We start from the raw sequence: 24,920 nt of genomic DNA on the forward strand, positions 1-24,920 counted from the left end.
TTCTCAGACCTGGTTGGCACCAGAACGCATACTTTGAAATCTGCCCTTTGCCACTTTACCAATTAGGTCAATTTATCATATTCACTCAAATCCAAGACAAGTTCTTCTCCCCATTTATCATTGGGAAAAGCTCCTTGTCCTGAATTCAAGTATATAGCAGTGGGGAGGGGGCAGGCAGCAGGGGTGGCTTCAACTCTGGCTTCAAAGCCAGTGTGCCACCACACCTGTTGCTTCTGGGCCCAACTGGTTCTGTCACAACCATGCTGGAGTGGTGTCAGCCAGAGGGTAAGCAGTGGGGGAGCTGGAGGCAGGCAGGGAGGCAAAGGATGTGGCAGGGAGCAGGCACTAGGGGATGGCAAGTACTGGGGTGGGGGGGAGGCATGGAAGAGGGGCAAGGGGCAGGGAGGCTTGTCCTTGCAAGTAGTGTGTGGAGAGGCACAAGTGGGCAAGGTGTGGGGGGGAAGGGTCAGGGGGCAGGCTGCTTAACCCCCTACTACTTGCCCCCTACCACCTGCCCTCCCACTGCTTGTCCCCTTGCTGCCAACCCTCCCACTGCCTGCCTACTGCCACTTCTTTCTTCACTGGTGGTAGGAGTGGTGATGGAAGGAGGATGAGCCCTCCATTTAAGAGCACCCTCCAATAATAAGATTGTATACATGGAAAATTATAACAATTTTATAAATTTTCCTTGTGGAAAATCTAACAATTGGAGGTACATCTGAAATTCAGAGTGGTCTTGGATTTGGGTAAATACGGTAACATTTTCAGAACAGCTAGTCACTATATTAAGCTTTCTAGGAGATGTGCAGATTCTACAACAAATGACAACAATTTCTGGCATTTTTCATTCCATCTGTCCATTTTTTTCATTTTTAATAAATATGAGTTCATAGCACGCAAGATTTGCTTTGAGTTTTGGGTTCAAACCCAAAACCTCATAAAATAAATACTACTAACAAAACTGAGCTTGTCTTAGTTTGCACTAAAGCTATCCATGCATAAACCTTAAATAGACTGATTTTCAGTGTACAACCCTTAAAGTAGTCTGATCTGATTGAAATTGGACTCACTAATTTGAAAATGTTACTATCAAGTTGCTATTTATGGACAACTGGGGAAACAAAATCTGTAAAAGATTTTTGCAAAAATGGAAATGTGTTGAAACTTTTTTTATAGCTAATTCTAAGCTTTGACTTCAGAAAGTTCTTGAAAACATGGTTCTGAATATTTTGAGGGAGAGAGTACTAGTGTTGCAGTGGCTTAGGATGTAAGAAACCCAGGTTTAAATCCCTGTTCTGCCTATTCCAGTGTGATCTTGGATGAAAAAATCTGCTTTAACATAATAATACTGACTTTAATCCTAATAATTTATTAGGAAAATCCATATCTGGGTACACAGTGGTATAAAAAAATTGGACAGTTATTCCAAGAAAACATATTTGGATCTTAACAAAAAATACAGTGCATCACAAGGAATCCTGCCGGATCTGCACAACAAAGAGCACCTCACAAGGACACTCTCATGGATCCAGAGGGACAGACCGGCATCTTCAGCTTCCTCTGTGCAAAAATGAAGTTTATTTCCTACCTATGGGGACTTTTTACCATCTTTAATTTTCCCTGATCCTGATGAAGAGTATGTGAGCCTGAAAGCTTACAGACAAAGCCATTTTTTTTTTATTTCTTAGTTGGTCTCATAAAAGGTATCATTTCTGAAGCAAGAGCTCTAGAATTGTGCATTTCTTTTTGTTTCAGACCAATACGGCTACCAAATACATCCCTGAATGTATCACAAGGGGCATTAATATATTAGTTTTCCAATACATGCAACTGAGACACTTCTTCAACAGACTGAAAGAAAGGTAAATCTCAGGAGAAATTTGACAGAATTTGAGAAAATTCTGGTACCAAGCCAAGTCTCTGAAGCCTCATTGCTTCCTTGGTCCATATCCTACTTGGTTAGGTCAAAATTCCAACTCTTAAAAGCTGCAGAAACTAGTTCACAGTGGCCAAATCTGATGGTGCCCTCTAACTCTTCCACTTCTTCATCTGGGTGCGTGTCACATTTGAACTTGGACACATCACCTTGCAATAAAATGTAGCCTAGTTTGTGTCATGCTAGGCATTGAGGGGGCACTCTGCAAAGTGTGACAGCTAGTCCTAAATATGCAACACCATGAAGAGGGAAGGGGAATTCATTCTTTGGTGATACAATGTTTTTGTTGGTGACAAGTATTTCATGTCAGCCCTTGGGAGCGCAATACATTTGTGCACTTTTAACTTTTGCTTTTAATATTTTTATAACAAAGGTTTAAGAAGTCAGAAACTCCTTCTTCCTTTGACTATGAAATGGAAGAGACTGTCAGAAGCCAAAAGGAAGAGAAGAAAGGGACACAGGACTTTCTTCTGCGGACACTAACTTAGATTAAGGGAGAACTGTTGATGAAAAGTAGACATCTGTCTTTGGAGATTAGATGCATCTTTAAATGTTCAATTTGTTACTTGATAGATTGTAAGGAGAAGGAAGGCAAGCAGGAAGACAGACAAGCAGGCAGGAAGAAGAAAGACTTGAACTTCATCTGCACATTCTAAGCTAGTGCCCTTACCACGTGGTTACAGAATATTGTCTCCTTCCTTCTCTTAGCTACAAAGGGAGAGTCTGTCTCTGTCCCCAGTATACCTTCCTCTCAAAACAGATGCATCTCCATGAGCAGTTTTAACATCAACACACTGAATTTTTGTCAAAAAATAGATGCACAATACTTTAACAACTGTGGTCTGAATTTCAAGTATACGATGTAAGCCAGGGGTGCTCTTCCCCAGCTTGTGGGCCAGATCCTGCCCCCTGCACTGTGTTATGCAGCCCACAGGGCTCCCCACTGGTTGGAAAATTGGCAGCAGGGGAGTTGTGGCATTGTTCCCCTGCTGCCAAATTTCTGCACCTGTAGGGGGCCCTGGGCCTTGTGCATAGGGTGGTCATCATAGAGGACAGTCCGGGTGTCCTCTGTCCTCTATTGATACAAAACAGGATGCCTTTATGTCCTCTATTTAGATAGGGAGAAAAGCAAAGAGAGTAGTTTCAATATGTCCTCTATTTAGAGGACATAAAGGTATCTGGTTTTGTATCAATAGAGGACAGAGTAGCAGAAAACCAGAATGTCCTCTATGATGGCCACCTTACCTGTGCACTAGATCGGTTTCCCGATCCTGGTGTGTGGCATCAGGCAGGGCCAGCACGAGGCCCTGGGCCTGATCATGACATGTGGGGTCTGATCCCAGTAAGCAGGGGCCCCAAGTCCAATCCTGGCATGTGTAGGGTCTGATCCCCATAAGCAGGGGCCCAGGGCCTGATCCCACTGTGCTGGTCTGGTATGGGGACTGATCCCAGTGTATGGGGGTCAGCAGAGGCCACACTGGGCCCTATGTGGACTCATGGACCAGCTCCATGCCACTCATTTGGCCTGCAGGGCTAAAAGCTTTAGCACCACTGATATAACCCAAAAGTGGATGTTGTCTGGTTTCAGCATGCAATGTACATATTTCATACAACCCCACTTCAGTGTGTGATTAAACCTGAGGAAATGCTTATCTTTCTTATTGAAAATACTCTATTCCCTTTTCTACCTATCATTCAGGCAACAGGCTTTCTTATATGCCAACAGATTCCAGGACAGAAAACCTGAAAACTGTACTGTTAATAAGGTCTATGTTCTAGGAGGTTTAGAACCTATAAAAACCCAAAACTGTAGATGCAAGTCTGAGCTGAGTAGAGTGAGAGACAACTCATAAAAGACAAAAATCAGATTCCTAGCCATGCAGGTACCACTCCCACACACAGACCTATAAAGTTTCATATTTGGGAGATAACACTGCCAAGGATTATTTTTCAACTAGGTCAAACAAAATGTTTGAAAGATGATTTGATTTATTTTGTCACCTTGAGTCACATAGGTTCTGAAGAGTTACTCCTCTCAAGCAGCATGAAATCAATAGTAATCTTGGTTAGAGAATATAGTGGCAGACAGAATGTTAAATAAAGGACTAAGACATGGCTGAAGACTATGAAAGGGAAATAAATCAGGTACTTGTGATGGTTGACATCACCCCACCCAGAATGAAACAGCAAAAATGCAAATCCAGACATTAATATTAGGAATCTAATGCAACTCATGTTAGATGTCAAGGACCTATGAGTCCCATTAGCAGGCTTTTCTCTTATGACGGAATCTTATGGTCAAAGGTACCACAAAACACTGCAAAATGAAGGCTCAACTATCATAGATTTCTTGCAAATCTTCAAACTGTTAGATAAAAATTTAGAAGTGCAGCAGTTATTAAGAGATCAGAAGTGAGGCAAGTGTTATATTTCATTTAACTTTGAAAACATTTTTTATTTAAAATGAAAAAAAAAAGCCCTTAATAAATGTAGACTGACTAACTCAGACTTCCTGTTCAAAGGGAAAAGAAGGTACTTTCTTCCCACCACAAAGGTGAAACCATTGGCAATACTTTCTCGCCCTTTCTCCCAGATTCACCCACCGTGCACGTATTCCAACATTGTTACCCTGTGCGCTCCAGCTTCTCTTCACCTAAAAGCTATATACGTATCTGTTTCTTCAAGCTGGGAAAGAAAACGCTCCTCTACAGAGTCCTTCTGACAGCCTCCAAAGACTATTTTAGTCAGAATGTATTGTCATTTCCTATTGTGGTAGTAAGAAGCCTAGGAGCCTCAGTCACAGATCACATCCTATTGTAACGTGCATTTTACAAACTCAGAACAAAAGCATAGCCCACCCTCAAAGAGCTTATAGGCCAATGAGCTTTATTTATTACATATACATTCAGCCAGGTTTTGAATATTCACCTCACCCTTCAGGGATAAAGTATTAAGCCTCAGTAAAATAGAATTATTTTGGTTTCCATGAAATTCACACTAATTCTGAATTTCAGCCACAGAATTTGTTTTGTTTCTTGTGGTAGCAAAGAATATCTAAAAAATATGAACCTAATATAACCAAGGAGGAGATAGAAGGATTACAGTGAGAGGGAAATGCCTTTTCTTTTTTCTGTTTTTTGGGACCCAATAAAAATTTTGTCCTGGAGAGGCAGGATCTGAGACACTCTCTCATTGTCTGCTTGTGACTAAGTTCTCACATATGCAAAAAGAGTGACAGGTTTTGGAGGGTGTCAAATCAAGTCCCATCACTGTTAAGACATATGTCTGATACCAGACCTCCAAGGATCAAAACTGTGTAAAGGGTGAAACAGGAGTATTCTCAGGGCTAGCATTTTTTAATTACTTTTTTTCTAGTACATTTTTAGTAAGACTGCACAGTTATTAAAATTCTAAGATTTGGTTTCATTGGGGCAGGATAAGACAGTAAGGGTAACACAAAACATTTGAAACATCAGAGTAACATCTTTGTTACTCTGCTACTGCTACACTCGTGCTCTTCATTTATCTGGGTGAATTTCATTTTATTTAATATTTTAATTAGGAAAAAATAAACAAATAAATGAAAATCAGGTTTGCTCCTAGCAAAGCTTGCTAACGAATTTTGTTTCACATTTCCAATGGAAATGGGAATTACAGAAATGGATGGGCATAGCCTGTGCATGCATTTTAAATACATTATATATTTGAAAGACTCTGCCTCTATTTCTCTTCTCCAGATCTACATCTAATCTTTCTCTCTATGAACCATATTCATAACACTATTAATGTTTGCACTGCCACCCTATTAATGTGACATCTTAATTTCTGAGATGATTTAAACGAATCATGGAAAAGTAGAAAATTCTGAAGTTATTTTAAATGGCATGACACATTAACTCAAAAAAAAATGATGCATTTAAAATTCAAAGGAGGGCAACACCGTATGAGGAGACAGACTTGTTGAATATAAGCTCATTTTCACATTACAGTGCAATGTAAAATGGATTAAAAGGCAGGGCATTTGATGTGCTGAAATATTTATTTCCTAAAATATTTCTCCCATCAGAGAATTTGATGTATGCCCTGGTTCAGCTACAGCAGGGGTCTTTAACTTCAAGGTGAGTGACATAAGGGGTTCCATGGCTTCTTCTCTATTCCTTTGCTATTACCAAAAGGCTCTTAAAACCCATTGTATTTCCCCCCCCTGACCTATAAAGAGTTACAGGTTTAAATGTACCAGTTTTCCTTGTAACTAATAGAAACAGTTGATTTAACTTTAGAAAAACACAGCAAGACTATTTCTGCATGTCTTTGCAGGGTTATTGCACCTGACATTAAACATCAAAACAGAAAATCCCTATACATTTACATACTGTCCTGCCATCCTCTTAGCCTGGAAGCTTTCCTTCCTTTGGGAACCCCGCAAGCATTGAGTAGACATGCACAGGTGTGACTGAGGGCAGAATTTGACCTGCAGCAATTTTAGTACCAGTGTTAATGCACCAATAATAAAATCAATTGGTACTTCTATGTTGGATTCATTCAGAAATCAGAAGCCATGTTAGTGCAGGCAACAACACCAAGATGTTTGGAACAGACCAAGAGAAATGCTGTAGCTGCAGCAAGAATCTTTCAGAGAAGCTATTTTCAGAAAGATCTAGGGCAATTCGTTGCTTATCTCTGAATCATAAAATTGTAAGAAGCTGAGATTATGTCTGTATATATAATTTTACCTCTGATTTGTTAAAATATTTACTTGTATTCTTAATATTAATCAATGGTATCTAGCTGGAGGCTAGAAAGCACCATACTGACATTCTAATTGTGGAAGTAGAAAAGTATGTTCATTCAACTTCGCTTGTAGTTACTAAGTACTGAATGGTTTCTAAATGTATGAAGCCCATTGATTCCTAGCAATTTATAGGCTTCTGTTGCTAAAGTCTTTGAGACTAATTCTCTTCCTAATAACACCAGAAAAATATAGAATAACTCTTGACTAGTTACTCTGGATTTACTTCTGTGAAAATGAAAGCTGATGTTGTTGGCCTGTAAAGTATAAAGAAACAAATACAATAAACTGATACATTAACATCAATTGAAGCTCTGTTATATGCATGACTGTGGATGAAATCAGAAATTACCAAAAGCTTATGTGTAAATATGTTTTTCCACTTAGCACAATATCAAGGGAAGTTCTCAGCTGCAGTGTGGGAACTGAAGTTATAGCAACTAGGTGTCAAGGGGGAAATGTAAAAGTTAGGGAGAAAAATCAGGGAAACAACAAATTAAAATCGTAAACATCTTGAAAAGGAGAGGACTGTGATTGATCTCAGTGTAATAGGGGGAAGTACCTCATGGAGCGGTACCAGAGGGGCAAGTCCCCGAGAGATGTCCCTGGTGGTTTCAGGGGACTGAAGGAAAGCCTCTAAATGGCAGGAGATGGTCTCCATGTGTCAGCAGAGGTGACGACAATGGAGCAGGGAACACAGCATCAGCCCTGTTTTGGGAGTTTGTGCTCTGTGCGAATTGGCAGACGTGCCTGAGCTGATGCCATATCTGGGTGTCCTGTGCCAACAACAGCAGTCAGGGAGGAAGCAGAGAGACAGTGCAAGGAGCGTGGTGGCAGCAAGGCACTGGCAAGTGTTGCCAGAGCATGGGAAGAGACCATCTTCCCAGACTGAAAGCCCAGAGGGACTTTCAGCTTCAGAGGGCCTGATGCCTGAAAGGAATGGCAGGAGCAGAATACCAGGGATCCTGCCTGGTACAGCATTTACAGCGGCCTGGCTTGGAGGGAATTGCCCAGCTGGAAAGCATAAGTGATGCACAAAACTTAGGGCAAGTTGAACACTCTGTTTATTGATTTTTTTTTCTTTTTTCTCTCTCTCCCCAAGTGGACTCTGGGGCCATGTGAGTCAGTTTAAGTTAATGAGAGAAATTAATGTGCTTGGTAAACTGAACCTTAAATTGATATAGAGGCACTTGAACTATTTATTTATAGAAGACTTGATTTACTTATGAGTGGATGGAATTAATGAACTGACATGGTAAGGCTGCGTGGACTAGTAGCCCATGAACTGATGCAGAATCATGTAAAAAAATTATTTTATTTGGAAAATTAATTTATCCATTACCTGAAGGACTTAATGAGTTCTTGGTGAACCTGGTGCCTAAGGCACTCACATTGTGCTGACTACCTGGGACCCTCATATTGGGTGACAGGGTGTGCCACCCACCTGGAAATATAGTTGGTGTGTGGAAAGGGTGAAGGGGTGAAAACAACTACAGTATGTGCTGCTCACAAGGGCCACTATATATGACCAATGACCCTACCTTTAATGTACAAGATCAAGGCATGGCAGGAAAGTTGAGGGGTAAGCAGAGAAAGCAAAACACATTAAGAGCAAAACTGCATGGCTCCAGGAATTGGCCCTCCAGGAACAAGAGTCCTCAAGCATTCCATGATGGTTTGTACTGGAACAACTGCTCATACTCTCCCAACATTTATTGTGACAACTAATTCAGATTAAAACATGATCCTAACACATGGAATATAAGCAGCATCGAATTGACTGGATTTTCATTTGAAAATGTAGTATACGAGTGGTGTAGCTGTGTTGGTCCAGTGATTGTGGAAGCAGCAAGTATGTGTTAAGGTCATCTCTTTTATTTGACCAACTATGTATTTGAGATAAAGTTAGACAAGCTATCAAATGCAAGACATTCTTCCTCAGGTTTCTCTGAAGCTGTGGCAGACAGAGAAAATAAAGACTTGCTCTATCACAGGTGAAGGATTTCTTATATTAGTAATAACCATCGATCAGCTAATGGATCTCGGCCACACCAGAGAAGGACGGTACCTTCATCCATCCTTCAGATGGTGAGAGCTGCATGCAAGCATCTAACCTGGCTCCTCCTACAATTCTATGGGATGGCTAACGCTGTCAAGTGGTAGAACATGTGCTCTGCTAAGTGTAGAGATCCCTATTGGCTGTATACAAGGAATGCAAGGGAGGGGAGAACATTCTTCACCCCTTCCTTACACTTACAAAATTGTCCGTATATTAATAGAAAGGTAATTTTATCAGGAGTAGGCATTTCCAATTTTAATGATGGGTAATCCCATAACTGTGAAGTACTCTGATAAATATCAGTCACCTATTCCACATACTTCCCTTCTACCCCGCCCCACAGCCTCCTCCACTGGCTCAAAGGGATATCCCTCAAGATTTCCTACTAATAAGAAAAAACATTTTCCTTCTCTTTTGGGATGTGACATTCAGGTGAGTAAATAAATAGCATTCATGTCAAACATTAAGAAGCTCCCAGTTTCCTAGTCCCAGTTCCTAGTCCCATTCCTAGAATGCTTGAAAGTTAAGTATGCAGAAGATTGCCAAGATAACCAATACTATCATCATGCAGTAGATAAATGCCTTAAATTGCAGTTTTTGACTGTTGACATACAGCCTTCTCCAGCTCATAATACTTATATGACTATTTCAAAGTAATAGCAAAGAAACAGTAGGCCAGGTTCACATGTGACAAATAGCAAAGTGGCTGGGTCAAATTCTACTCTCAAACTATGGAGTAACTCCACAGGTATCATGTAATCTATTCTACATTCATCCAAAAGTTTGAAAAAATCAATTACCAATGAAGCCCACTAATGACTGTGTCACATAGCCCTCTCTTGTACCTCGTCTATAAACAATGAGTCTCCTGCAACCTCATCCAGAGAGTCTTAGCTCCTCAGCCCAAGCCATAGAGAGAACTGTACTTTTAGCTCTGGACCCAAGTACAGTTTCTAGTATGTTGTGACAGTTGCTGTCTTGACCATCAACACAGATGGGGACTTCTTTCCAACAAGCTTATGTTCCTAAAAGATCAGTTGCTGAAGATTCTAGGCTTTCCTTAACTTCTTACATAATAAGTTCTTGGAGCATTTCTTTATTGGCATTTCTATAGCACTCAAAGTAGAGCCTCACTGATTGTGGTTGATTGTGGGATATTGAAAATTTTTTTTTAAGAATAATTTCCATCCCTTATTTGGCAGTATAATCTGAATGTAAACCCCAGGAAGTATGACCGCCCTAAATCAGCAGACAGACCACTCCAATGACACAGATGCTGAGCATGTGTCTGCTGCCAGAGTAGCACAAAGCATATTGATTAATGTGTCTTAAAATATGCCATCAATCCAGAGGTACTATTCCCCCCTGCCCAGCTTTCAGACAGTAGTCCTGGCTTTTACAATAAGCTTTCACCAGGCTACCCCGACATCTTTCAGCCAAATTAGGGAAGACTAGGCTTGATATTTTTGATATTTTTAAGTGGGGGGATGGAACAGAACAGGGTTTTTACACACACACACACACGCGCGCGTGTGTATAAAGAAGAGCAAACAAACAAAAAAGAAACCTATTTACGTCACTTACTACCAATGAAATCCTGACCCAGCTGTAATCAGTGAAAGCTCTGCCATTCACCTCAATTTTTCCCTTTCTGTTTATTATCCATCGCAAATATTATTCTCCCTTACCTCCCTCAATGCTTTTGTTTCAATGGTCCTATTTGGAAGGTTATGAAGACCTCATACTTCTAACCATTCACATGGAAATCTCATGAATACAGAGTGATTATTGTTATAAAGATGGATCCTACAGTAGGGCTAAAGGTTCTACTTCAGGTCACAATCCCCCACTAGATGTCACAAATGCCAAAGAAATTCAATTATAATGGCTGGTCTTGGACTTAAAGTTTGCCCAGCATACAAAAAAAATGGGAATCACTATTCTAGGTCTATTTGTACAACATACAGTAGCTATAAATAAAAGTACTCCTCAATGTCACATTTTCAGAATTAAATACATAATTTTCCATATTCCAGACCAGTCAGGATCTAAAATTACTGAGGTCTCTTAAATCATTAGACCTGAAATACAGGCCAAACTTTCTACGTATAAAAGTCAGACAGATATATCATCTTTAGATACAGTCTCAGCTTATTGTGTCAAAGTGTTCTACCAAATGTAGGTTGAAGGGTTTATCAGTCAAAATCAGAGTTTCATTTATGAAGTGACTTTTGATTAGAATGCCAGGAATTTCTACAATCACATACATGGGATAAATATGTATTCAAATTGGTACAAATCTACCTATACAATTCAAAGTGATTTTGGTCTCTCTCACAAATGAAAATTGTAGTAAAAGGTTTAGAAAAAATGATAATTGCCCTAGCCATTTTATGAGTCTTAAATTTTAATTTATGATGCTTTTAACTAATGTATATGAATTCAAATCTATGGGTAAATATTAACAGAAATCATAAAAATCAAATTTTAGTCATTGTGCTAAAAATTACTTTAATCATTTCAAACAGCACAACAATGATTATTAAACAGGCACTAAATGGAATCAGATTTTAGCAGAAACTGCAAAGATCCTAAAGAGGGTGGAGTTCAATCATACTGCATGTGCCACTTTTTCCAAGAAATTGTATACTGAAGTACTCTCAGTCAGTCATCACAAACCACTTTGAAAATACCAGGAACACCACCCAGTGGCTTCAGGACATAAAAGTAATGGATGCAACAACTTCCACAACAAAATCACGAACACAAATTGCACAAGGAACAGTTTGCAATATTCCTTTTCTCAGAAATAAAGCCAGAATCCTCTCTGGCTTTCCTACTTGATCACTCACTTGGATGCTCCAAAAATCATATCACAAAAGTAATCCTGGAAGCTCCTTGGTGAAGCTGTTAGCTATTATTTCCAGATGTAAAAAAATCCAGTCTTCCTTTGCCTGAACAATACTTTCTGTCTGACTGCTTTAGCGTTTTCTTCATTACAGTTACCATACGCCTGGATTTTCTCAGACATGCCCACTTTTTGGGTCCTCCCACCTCTGTGCAGGTGTTTTTTTTAAACAAATGTTGGGGATTTTGCTCTGCTCAGCATCAAAGTTTTCCCTGGGACTTCCTGGCTTGCCTAGCAAATTGCTGCTTGGGGGTGGGGGGGAGCAGAGGGAGGGCAATTGGAGGTAGAGGGCATCACATGTATCTGCTCGCACACATACATGGCTGGCATGCAGCTAGGAAGGGTGGTAGGAGCATCCCCAGCAGCTGCATGCAGGTAAGTCTATGGGGGAGGGGAGGTTGGAGGGCCAGGGCTTGGGGAAGGTGTATGTGGGGGTATGTGGAGGGGATGGGTGTGTGAGGGGGGCGGATGTTTGCTGGTTCTGGGGGAACCTGTCCAGGCTTCAGGGCTGCAGCATGGGGAGGTGGAGGAGGCACCTACCACTCCAGCAGGGGAAGGTGGCAGAGGGGCCCTTTCGGGGGCAGCAGGGAGCTGCATGGACCAGTCAGCAGCACTGGAGCTAGTACTCTTACTTGCAGAGGCGCGGCAGCTTGGAGATGCTCCAGTGCTGGGGGTAGAGGCGGGATGAGGGTCAGGAGTGAGGGGCACCAGAAGGCCTGGTGGGGCTGTGGCTCAGGAGTGAGGAGCAGAAGGGGTGGGGGGTGGTGACTGTGGGTTGGGAGCACAGGGAACAAGCAGTGCCAGAGGGCTGTGGGTGAGGGGCACCAGCATGGTCAGGGGAGGGTGGGGTGGGCAGGGTATTGTGGGTCAGGAATGAGGGGCAGCAGCAGGGCTGGGGGGGCTGTGGCTTGGGAGTGAGGGATAGGGGCAAGGCATGGGCATATCAGTGCCCCTCACCACAATCATATTATTCCCCCCAACCCCACCGCCAGACCGACAGGTGTCCTCTTTTGAAACTGGAAATATGGTTACCCTACCTTCATGATCAGAAGAACTTTGCTCCCAGTGCATGAAGGTTTAAAAACTGGAAAATTGCAATGTTAAAAATAAATAAATAAATAATACCCAACAACAACAAAAAACCCTAAAAAAACCCAACCTGAAACTAGAAGTGTAATGAGCCAACGCTACCAGATTCTTAAAATGTCTTCATTCTTCTACCAGACTTTAAAAATGCATCTATAGGTGCATTTTCAAGGATTCTGATGGATACAAATTATGCATTTTACACAGGATGAATTTATTAAGCTCCAAGCTTCCATATTTAGCCATTCAAGACATAATAGTAATGTTTTTTTCAGACATATCTAAGGGTGGTAAAAAAACCACAGTTTTTCAGATCAAAGGTACCAACACTCTCCCAGTCTCAGACCCTAAACCATATGTTCTAGAGAAAAAAGCTGTTCCTTTTCACTCCTGGCAGTTTTGTTTATTTCTCTTGAAAGATTTCTTTTTTTTTTGGTGTGGGGGGGGGGGGGTTAATACCTTTCTAATGTATTTGAGCTCTAGTCCTGTGCCAACTGGAGTCTTCTACAGGACCCCATATGTTTAGAATCCCTTCTCTATTTTCTCCCACCCTTTTCCATTGGCCATTTCTTTCCGGGAAGGATTAATTTTAAAGTCCTGCAGTGAAAAACACAATTAATTGTCATCTTCCTTCCCTGAATTCAGAATGACTAGTGCCCGAATCCTTGGCCCACATATAAACCCTTACACACATGCATATAAACAAAGAACATGTGACCGTCTGCAGCCAGCATGGGACTCAGCAAAACCTACAGCCAGCAGTATTTCAATGACCAAAGTAAGGATAAACGTAAACCTTTGCATAAAAATATCTTTGATTTCTCTTGAAAGACACTCAGACACAATGAAGAAGGAAATCATTTCCCAAAACATCACACCTCCCAGAAGCATGACCAATACACCCTCATTTTGTTTGCACATAAGTACTATGAAAAATGATTCATCTCTAAATCAGGAAGAAAACTGCCTTGCCATATAATCAGTAGGTGCTTTACAAATGCACACAGTACAGTACCTTTTTCATTCAAAGTTTCTTCTTTTATTTTCCTCACAGCTTCTTGGCCTTCATTTTCACAATTTCCAGCTGTCATAATCAAGAAAACACAAAATTAATAACACAATCAGACTGTGGAATACCCTGTCATTCCACTGTTAAAATTAACCATAACTGTAACACATCACAGCCAGCCATAAGCTAACAAAAAGTTGCAAGTGAAAAAGAATGATTCATTGGAATCACACTGGCAGTGGCTTAAAAAACACCATACAAAAACTACATTGCTGTTCACATATGATCTGACTGTTTTATTTCATTTCATCTAGTAACTCCCCGAAAACAAGCAGCTGCACACTTGAACAGCTGGACATACCTTTGTAAATTCAACTGAAACACATTTCATAGACTGATTCTGAGACAGACATAAACAAACAAGCTTGGACTGCTTGGCACTTCTTTTTTCCAAATGAAAGAGACCTGAAAATTTGGTAGAATTTTAGTAAACTTTCTGTGATATCTGGCTCTGTGCATAGGCATGATGTTTATTATCCTAAGGGGAAACTATGTTAGGATATTAAATATAAAGATAAGACTACACCTTCACATCATTAAGCTGGATTGTACAGGTTGCACTTAAATACCATTTTGTTGTCTGTCAGTTGATTTGCACTAGCATTGTCTTGAAGATGCAAACCATTGTTCTTGGGAAGTTTTAAACTTGACAAAGAAATTTACTGTTCTGTTTCTCCATCCAAAGATGCAACTTCTATAGCACCCAGAATGACATCCTACTCTAGTTAGAAGCATATAATGAGGTCCTTAAAGAGTTTTGTAAATTCTATTCTCTCTTCCCTGCTTATGTGGGCTTTGCATAGATCTCTATATACAGTGACATGCTTGGAAGGGAAAAGACATTATTCCCCCCCGCTTCTTTCTTTCTTGTTGTTCATTGCATTAGCAGTGCATTATGTCCATTTTTCCTTGATTTATTTGTTCAATCATCCTTCTGGTTACTATGAAACAGAAGGTTCTCATGACATATCCAAAATCATAGCTCATTCTAGGGGCTCCCCAGCCAGTGCTGGAGGGTGGAGTGGGTAAATTGGAGCCCCCCCACTTCACCTCAGAGCAGGGAATAACCCCTTTCCTTGCCCCCTGCAGCTGGCCTCTGGCCCTGCCCTGCCCACACCCCAGAGCAGCAAGGAGAGGTGACCATGATGGGGGCAGCAGCCCCTGTCATGGTATCCTGGAGTGCAAGCCTCTTCCTGGGGGTGAGGGGGGGCATGCTGTAGGCAGGGGGGCCATGCTGTGGGGTGGGGAGAGCTACTGCAGACTGCATGGGGTGAGCGGCAGTCACGGCACTGGCACGGCTTGGAGGGCTATGGCTCCCTGCTAGTCCTGGTGCCGCCACTCACCCTATGCAATCCATGGCAGCTCTGACCACTTGTTTGTGGCCCCGCTACCAGGAAGAGGCTCACACTTCCTGGACACTTGATAGGGCCCTGGCCCCCTCGCCACTCCAGTGGGCAGGGTCAGGGGCCTGACCAGAGGCCAGCTGGCAGGGCCCTTAGGTGAGGGGGCAGGGAGGTGTGTTATTCCCCCCCTTCTTCTGGCATCTGGCAGAGGGGACAGGAGGGGGTTATTCTGCCGCTTGTTCCACTCAAGCAGCAAGTGGCAGCGGTGGCAGTCAGGGCTGGCAGACCACAGCTGAGGTCCCCCAAAGCTGGTAGGGGTACAGGGTGGAATAATCCCTGTCTCTGCCCCCGGGGCCATGCCAGCCAGCATTTGGCTGTGCCCCAGCAGCAGTCAGTAAGGGGGCTACACCCAGCAAACCCCAAATCAGGTCCATGCCAGTGGGACAGGGAGAGAATTAAACCCCCGCCCTGGCCAGGTCACTCCAGGCTGCTGCCAGGGCTGGTCATGCCTCCCACCACTGGAACAGCCAGCAGAGAAATGCAGGTCCATGCCAGTGGACAGGGCAGGGGGGGCGGGGAGTGGGGAGAAGAATAAGCCTCTTCCCTGCCCCCTTCTGGGGGCCAGCGTCTGGCCAGGCCCCCGCCCCTGCCTGTCTGCTCCAGCTAGGGAGCAGAAGGGTGGGCCCAGCCCTGCTCTGCTGGAGCAGAGAGCCCGGCGAGCATGCTGGAATGCTGGGGGAATCTGGTTTACCTTAAGCCAGGGAGGGGTCTGGGACAGAAGTTGCACAAACCAGTTTGAGCTCAATCAGTTAAGTCTAATTACTACATTCAAGCAGGTTTATCTCAAACCAGTTTCAGCCATTTTGAAACTGGTTTATGTGCACTGAACTTCTGTTCTGTTACAGGTTTAAACCAGTTTCTGATCACTTAAACCTGTTTATGTGTAACTTCTGTCCCTAGCCATAAGAGTTCACATTTTCACCCAGTTGGCCACTTTTGAAGCCATCTGCAGCAGTGCACTTGTGTTTGTTCACAGCTATAAACTGCTTTTTGTGGCCAAAATGAGTAAAAATTGTCACTTCTGTCCGTATCCAGTGTTCCATACTATATCCCTTTGAGAAAGCACTTTTTATCTCAAGCTCCTCAAGACACTTTATACTGGATTTTATATGTTAACTTGTTGATTCAGGCACAGGGGGGAAACGTGATCACAGTAAGCCAGACCCACAGGGAAGCAGGTTGAAGCATTCTGCAGAAGCTGCAGGTGTGCTTGGCCAAGTATAGGAAGTTATTGTACTTGCTTGACTGGAGACAAGAAGTCCTTGATTGCATGAAGGAAAATGATTCACTATGTTCTAAAAGCAGCTGGAAACATGCAACTTCACCATTTCAAATGTTAAGAGAGAAGGCAGGTTGCTTATAAACATCTACAAGTGTGTTGACCTATAACTAGCCGGCATAGATTATAAAAGATTATAAAAGGATTATAAAAAGAAAGAAACAGACTATTTCAGTATTTGGAGGATTTTTTATTTTCCCATCTAGGATTTCACAGAATATAAACTTCCAGCTTGGTTCTTGACCCTGGATATAGATGCAGCATCAACAAAGCCTCGAGTGAAACAGCCATATTTGTGGAACTCTGTACAAAGGAGCTATGGGCAAGAGAGAAACTTTCCTCATTGTTTCACCCTAAGTGATTTCCTACAGTGGAGGCTCAAAAATCAATGAGTCACAGTGTTGGATATAGCTGTGCTACAAACTGATTTCTGTGGAAATCCCTGTGAGGGTCTCATCTTTTCATTCAGCATTAGTCACACAGTGAATATGCTTATTAAAGCTTCCAGTCTCTTGACTAAATTCCCAATATGTTTGCTTAATTTGTTTTTAAAGGAACTTGCATGGGTTTTTTCGTTATTATTATTCTTCACATTATTTCACTGATACATTAATTAATTTTTTTATTAAAGTTAGTGCCTCCAAATGAATTCAGTTCATTCTGATTTGCATATTGTTAATTTAAAATGATTGCAACAGAAGAGTTATTTTGCTGAACACTCCCTTCAAATCTGTGCTCCCATAATAACTTGACAGGGTTTAAAAACCTGCTTCTGGAAGCTGAGTGTCATGAAACTTAAAATTACCACAATCCAAGTTGTTTCTGTATTTCAATAACTCACAGCTTTTTAAATGATTTTTGTGAAAGACAATCCTTTAGAGACAAATAAAGGGATTGGATAAAGAACCAAATCCTTACAGAAAGTTCTAAACAATGTAAACACTTACTGTATCTTTTTTATATACAAGTAAACTGCAGAGAGTTTACTTAAAGTGCTTCCTTGTGTATTATAAGAAGAAGGGTGGTAGGAACACAAAGATTAACTGCCACATCCCATTATGACTTCCCCTTTCTTCCCCAACTCTGTTTTCAGTGGTTTTACTATGACAAATTTGGTATACTATGACAGACCATTTGGTATAAAATTTACCATGCTAGTTCTTTGCCTCAGGTTGAAGTTTTGGGGGTTGTTTTAGTTTGAAAGTCTGAACAACCACCCCCACGACCCAGTCATTTGACTGAACAAACCCTCCTCTCTTCCCCCAAGACTGAAATTCAGTATTTTAGTTTCTTAGATTTTTTTTTCCTCAAGAGGTGGGGGGAACTGTAGCCTTTGCCTCTTGTTTAACCCCAAGAAAATTCTGTGAAAATATGACCGGGTTATAATGCCACAAAATAGTCATCCCTACTTTCTCCATTAATAGTCTTTCGAATATCCCATTTGCACTGAGAATATTCCTAACCCACAGCAAGTCCTATGAATGGTTTCCAAACTATTATGAAGGTTTACAGAAAAGAAAAGGTGCTCCCCCTGAAATACCCTTAAAAATGTATTGTTGTGACAGCTAGACAATAAGTCCTTCCCTGGACTGTCTTCAGACCTACACCTAAAACTCATATTGATGAGGAAAGGCTCATATTTCTATTTCAAAAGGTAGGACCCCTATAGTTCTCCTTCATTTAAAAGTGAGTTAACTAAGAACTAGAAAAGTCTTCTAAGGTCACTTTTGACAGAGTTGGGGATAGATCCACATATATGCAAATATCTTCCACTTAACCATGCTGCTACTTGGGCCTTGTCCATATTTTCTCATGCTCTGCCAAGGAGTGCTGCCATCAAGTACATTCAGCCTCATACCAGGTGCACTAAGTTCCAAAATGAGCCAACACAGCTACTTTAGGCTACAAATACATGTTGCCAAATGTAATGGACCAGCTTTGCAGCAATGTATCATGGCACAGCTGATCTGCTTTGATGGGTGAACACATCACCCCCTGTCTTGCCCTCAGGAGCACAGGACAAGGGGCAACATGATCTCCCTGCTTCCCCAAACCCACAATGCAGCTCTGGGACAGCAGGATAAGTGGGTTTTCACCACACAGCCAGCCCCAATGGAGAAGCGCTTTTCCCTGCTGCAGCAGGGAAAGTGAGGAGATCACAGAATGAACATAGCCACTTAAGGAATAGCATACACGGGCTATTCTGTGCCTGAACATAGCTACTTAAGGAATAGCATAGACTGGGCTGTTCTGTGCCTTTTCTTACTTATTTCTTCTACTATGCCATATAACAATGAAATATATTCAGGTGAGATTAACTGAGAAATAATATTTTTCCAAAAATAAACTAGTCATGCAAATTGACAAAATAACTATGCAAAATAAAATTTGATTTACATAAGATGAAAAATTATTTTTCTCAGAAAAATACTAAGGCTAATACCATAATAAGCAAACTTCTGAAAATAGTATGCAAGCTTTTAATTTAAAAGTCCTCCATTCATCATTCATATATACAACTCTTGTATGTCAAAACATTTGGTGCCTGACCCAAAGCTCACAGTCAATGAAAACTGACTGACTTGAATGGGCTTTGGATATGATTCTATGGTTGGATTTTTGCCATCTTGATTACATTAAACAGTACCTAACTGTAAAAGTCATTTCAATAATTTCAGTGGGACTTGTCACAAAGTTAAGCATGACTCAATTTGATTTGGAGTGACAGAATCTGCCCATAAGAAACCACAGCATCTGGTGAAGTGAGCTTCAGCTCATGAAAGATTTTGATATATAATTATATACATATATACACACCAACACATAAATTATACCCATATATTACAGACTCTCTCTCTCTTTCTCTCTCTGGTTAGTGTATAAAGTACAAATTTTCCCTGCCTTCTACCTAAGAAATTCAACATTGCTGAATGAACATTTACATTAAATAAATGTATGCATTATCCATACTCCATATTCTAACGTGCGCTTTAAAAAATATTTTTAAATTTATCTAAAACAGAAACTCTCTTCAAAGGGATAATTTTCAAACCATATTCACTATTTACCTATAGGTTTGACTGAGCCAGATGAAGATGAAAGGCATTTTCTCGCTAGCTTTGTGCTTCATAAATATAAGGGATTAATTATGTAACTTCCTAGAGAAATTGGTAACCAAAATTGAGAGAGAGACTTTCTTGCAGCACAGGTAAAACAAGGGAAAATGCCTCAAGGTATTTAAAAGATATTTAATTCATGCCATATAAGCCTGTAATTGCCTAGGGGGAATTAATAAAAGAAATCTTATTCACCCAAGTAAGTAAAATTAAACTATTACTGACTACATACTTTAAAGAAACAAATGCAGAAAGAGTAAGTTCCTAAGAAGTATACTAGATAGATTTAAAATGACAGGAATCTGGCAGTGCAGAGAGGACATCCATTCATCTTGACTCAAATTCTTAACAGGCACGTTTTTTGTATAAATACTGCAGGGCTTCAGTGTGTGACTAGGAACAAAATACTAGAGCTGTCTAACAGTAGAGCAACCCCTGATGGGGTGCATAATGTTTAAAACTCTCTATGGCAGAGGCAGGCAATTATTTCAGGTGGAGAACCACTTACCAAGTTTTGGCAAGCCATCAAGGACCACATGGGTAGCCCTGCCCCTTGACAGGCCCCATGGGTAGCCCCACCCCCTAGTCGCCATCTTCGGACCGGAAGTTCCACCCTTTAAATCTTGACCTTTGCCACCAGAAGTCCCTCTCCTTGTGTAGCATGAACTGAACTAATGTAACTGATGTTAACACAAAGTGTAATAATTGTGAAATATAACCATGTTAGTCTTGTCCTGTAAGCAACTTGAAAACTCCATTTTGTATCCTTCTGCTTGACATAAGTGAATGAACTCTGCATAGCCTTTATGTATGTGCGTGGAAAAGGGTGAATGGTGAGAGAATGGCATAGAGACAGGAGAAGAAGATTTAACTGTTTATGTAAGCAACAAGGTGTCAGATGTGTAAATTATCAGCCAGTAACTAACTAACAAACGTATGAAGAATCCCTTTGAAGCTTGAGGGCACAAAGGAGATAACAGAAGAAGAAATGCTGCGATGTGGGCAGAAAAAACACTCCAAGGCCAAGATAAGCTAAAGACAAAAGAAGAACAACCGCAAAAACAGAAGCTGGGTATGGAAAAACCCCAAAGCACTGAAACAAAGGATTCCAATCTCTATAAAATAACATTTTGAAAATGCCAAGCTGGGTGAGTCTCTTTCTCTACTGCTGTTTCATCGGAGCACAGGTGCATCTGTTCACCCCACTCCACCTATCATCTTCAAATCTGCTATCTTCAAATGATCATCATCTACTCAATAAGCCTGATTTGGCCACCCTGGGTTGATATTGAGCAACTGTTGCTGGTAACTATATCTGGTGTGTGTGTGTGGATAAAATGGTTGTTTTTGAGTATGCATACGCCTGTGTATAATGGTATGTATGATGATTTGTGTGTGTTTGTATGAATGATGTGCCCGAATCTCTATGTCTAACTTATGTAATCAATAAATGCGGCACCTTGCCTTATCCCCCTTTATAAAGTCTCGCTCGTGATTTGAGCAATTGGCAATTTGAGTAACATTTTTGGTGGAGAATGTGGGCAGCGGTGAATAAGTTTCTATGTTGAGGATATTGATCAGGTGTGTATCATCTGTATAGTAAGTTTTGTCTGTATAGGTGTTTGTCTGTCTATCTGAAGGTGTACACATGGCCCAGTGGTAGAAGTGCCAGGTATAGTGGTCTCGGGTTAGACCGACCATTTGGAAAAATAGAGGAATACTTGGATACTCGGACAAGTTGTTTGACTTGAAAAACCCACCTGTGGGTTGTGGATAATTAGAAGCTCACTTTGTGGGTTATGGACTGCTAGGGTAGTCCAGACAGCCTATAGAGAGGGGTCCATTGTTTTGGTTTTGAGTTTTGTTTTTGGACTTGGTTATCTTGGCAATCGGACTTTTTGGCACGTTTTTACGGATTAGTATACTGGATTTGAGTATTAACAAATGGCAACTAACTTTAAGCAGTAAGAAAAATACAGGAGATGGAAGTTAAGATGTTCAAAAGAAAGACAGTAAAGAGTGAGGCAGATGTGAAAGATGTCAAAGATCCCTTGCCTACATATCTGCAAGATATGAGCCTTTTAAAACAAGTGTTGCAGTGATTTGGACATAGCCCATGGACAAAGCAGGCAGTAAGAGATGCCTATACCATTGCAGCTTAGTTTTACCACTGGCTCCCCCTGGGTCCTACTGCCCCTGGCTCCTATCATCTTTGACAGGCAGCCAGGTGTAGATAAATATTAATTTTCTAAATCTGTAGGGGCTTCACTGGCCAGACAGAATGGCCAAGTGGGCCAAATCTAGCCTGTGGGATGTATTTTGCCCACCCCTGCTCTATGGAAACAGTCTAAGTCCTTCAAACGCTACCCCAAGGATCCCCTTTACCACCATAATTCCCAATATGAGGTATCTTGGCGGGGAGTGGGCGGGGGGTGGTCCTGTGTCACCCTATCCCAGAAGCTAGCATCCTCTTTCTTTCTCATCTCCATTCCAAATAGCAGCTTATCCCTCAATGCCATTGTAAGTTTAGTGTTGGAGTGATGTTGTGGCTGTGTGGGCCCAGGAAATATGCAAGAGGCAAGGTATTTTAGGGGGAATACCTTTTACAGGACCAAATACAAGAGTAGGAGAAGTTTTAGACATACTTTCAAGCACAAGGTACTCTTCATCAGGTTTGTAAGGCTACCTGGTTGTACTATTCCTTCCCAAGTATGCCAAGTTAATTTTGGGAAATAGGAGGGGCTTGGCAGACCATTTTAAGGCACACAGGGCAGTAGAAGAGTCCTAGCCTATCATTCAGATTTGACAGGCAAGTGATAGGAGGCCTTCAATATGACCCCAGGCAACCATGCTACAGGAAGGGTGTTTCATAAACCCTAATGTACAACTGTGTTATGGACTATAGCTTGATATCACAGTAATAGACTCTGTATGTATATGATCTATTTTAAAAGTTGCACAATGTAATTATTAGCTAACTTACCTTGCTGCTACAGAAAATGAAAGGTTTTAATTAGATGTTTTAATTAATGCACCTCTTAAGGGCAGCATCAGTAGGATTATCATCTTTATTGGCAATCAACTGGAGTAAACAGAGGAGTGGAGACCTTATAGGTACTGTTTCTCCAGGGATCCAAAACATCAGGTTTGCATTATAGGGATTATAGTGCCATGTGAGAGTATATATGATATTCTACAGCAGGTAACGTATGCCCAACAGATAATCCCTGCTCTAAAAGAGTTCTTAACCTAACACTGAGCAAGGTGTGGAATACTTCCATGTGGGCTAGCATGAAAGGACAGGGAGGGTGCTTGATAATGTTTTGTGGGAGGCCCTTCTGTTTGCAGAAGAAGCCAGGACAAATACCTGCAAGGTCAGGAGTAAGTAATGTTGACAAATGAACAGTCATGAGAGAAATCTGAGCACAGCAGAGTAATAAGGGTGGGAGTGTAAGAAGAGATTAGGGACAAGATATCAGCAGGGGTGGAGTTGTGTTCAACTTTGAAAGTGCAGATAAGAAGTTTTAACTTGACAGAAAAAATGAATGCTTCACAAGAGCTCTTTCAAAGACTCTGGAGGGGAATTATATGGAGAATGTGATAAAAACTGAGATTGATAACATGCCTTGAAACAGAGGAGAATGATTTGTTTAACATTTTATTAAGGAATAGATTGATAACCAACTGCTGGATGTGATCTGATCTGTCTTGTAGCACAATTATCTACCTGAATAAAAAGTACTTTGAGAAAACAACACTAGTAGTTTCACACCTAGAGGTCTTTCTCATATTTCAGATTCATCATCTACATTTCATATTGAGATTAAAAAAAACCCAGAAAATAATCTCAGTGGCATGAGTCCAAGATCTGAGCGCTCCCTTGAAAGGTATAGCTAAGACTGGGGAAAAAAAGGGAAGTCACTTACTGGAGAAAAAGAAACATATTTATCTAGCTCTGAGTGTTTCAGCTGCCTGAGAGTTTAGATGAAAGAATATCACTCAAACTGATGCACTAAGATCCAGAACACATTTTGCAGTTGCTTCTTCTACTTCTACAATGATAACATGGAATTTGATCTGTTCTGTATAAATTGTGTTAACTAACACAAACTCCAATTTCTTTAGAAAATCTTACGTGCAGGAAAATACAATCTATTCTGTGTTCAGGCTTGCCATTTCAAGCTGTCTCCAAGCTGTCTCTAAATTTCAGCATGATCTAAAAAGCAAGATAACCTGGAAGAAAAGTGGTTTGAAATTGTGAATTTCCAATGGAATGAATGATCCAGTGTCCAGAGCTATACTACTATAGCATCAGAGGTCGAATAGTTAAACTAGTGGAATGGAAACATTTCTACATGCTTATAAATTTGAAACTTGAGTTGGAATGAATATAGTAATAATACAATCTAAAATACATACTAACTGCTTTATTATAAAACAGCTTCTACCATAACTGATTCTAGTCATTCAGAGCTTTGTAATAATCATTTACAAGCACTGATAGAAAAATGCTTATATATCAGACAGAGAGAGAATGCTGTGCCTTTGCCTCATTAAACTAGATTGTGCAGTTTAAAATTGATACCACTTGTATCAACTGCTTTGTCACAGAGTTGTCTCTAGGACACAATTTTTTGTTTTTGGTAAAATTGAATTTTGACAGTGGATTACCTCATTCTGTCTATTTGCCCAAACATGTATACTTTCCCATAGCATCTAGAATGTCTAAGGGCTTCCTACCAAAGTTAGATACATGTATTGAGGTCCATAAAAAAAAAAAAATAACTTCTTATTCTATTCTCCCTTCCCTATGGGCTCTGTAGCTATTTTTATACGTAATAACATGCTTGGAAGGGGAAAAGCTCTTTTCCTTTCCCTTTATTTCTTTGTTGATGTTCATTAGGCTAGGAATGCATTTTGTCCATTTGTCTTTATTTGTTCATTCATCCTTCTGTTTATGGTGGAAGAATTCTATTGAAACACAGGTTCTTTTGATGTGTCCAGTAATGTAATTAGACCTTGATTACTTTAATTTCTCTGGGAAAATTGCTCCACATGAAACCCCTTAAGAAAGTACATGTTAGCTTAGGTACCTTGCTGCACTTCATTCCAAACTTTAAGTAGCATTGTTCCCATTAAGAAATATCTGTTCTTGGCCAGGTGCAGAGTCACAACATTCTTTAACTGCAGGCAAAAACAATTGGTTTCATGAAGGAAGATGACTCACTATGTACATAAAAGCAGCTGCAAACATGCCACTTCATTATTTCATATG

At 40.9% G+C, this 24,920-nt stretch overlaps 1 protein-coding gene across 4 annotated transcripts in view; it reads right to left on the bottom strand.

Annotated features, from left to right (window-relative positions):
- DHRSX (dehydrogenase/reductase X-linked) overlaps nt 1-24,920 on the bottom strand; it is a 258,274-nt gene that overhangs the window by 174,257 nt on the left and 59,097 nt on the right. For all 4 annotated transcript variants that reach the window (XM_025208503.1, XM_025208502.1, XM_025208500.1 and 1 more), the window contains exon 3: nt 13,794-13,862. In XM_025208503.1, coding sequence (XP_025064288.1) covers nt 13,794-13,862 — 69 coding nt within the window. The remainder of the gene's footprint in view (nt 1-13,793; nt 13,863-24,920) is intronic.

This window comes from Alligator sinensis, unplaced genomic scaffold (assembly GCF_000455745.1).
Source record: "Alligator sinensis unplaced genomic scaffold, ASM45574v1 scaffold395_1, whole genome shotgun sequence".
Classification (NCBI taxonomy): domain Eukaryota; kingdom Metazoa; phylum Chordata; order Crocodylia; family Alligatoridae; genus Alligator; species Alligator sinensis.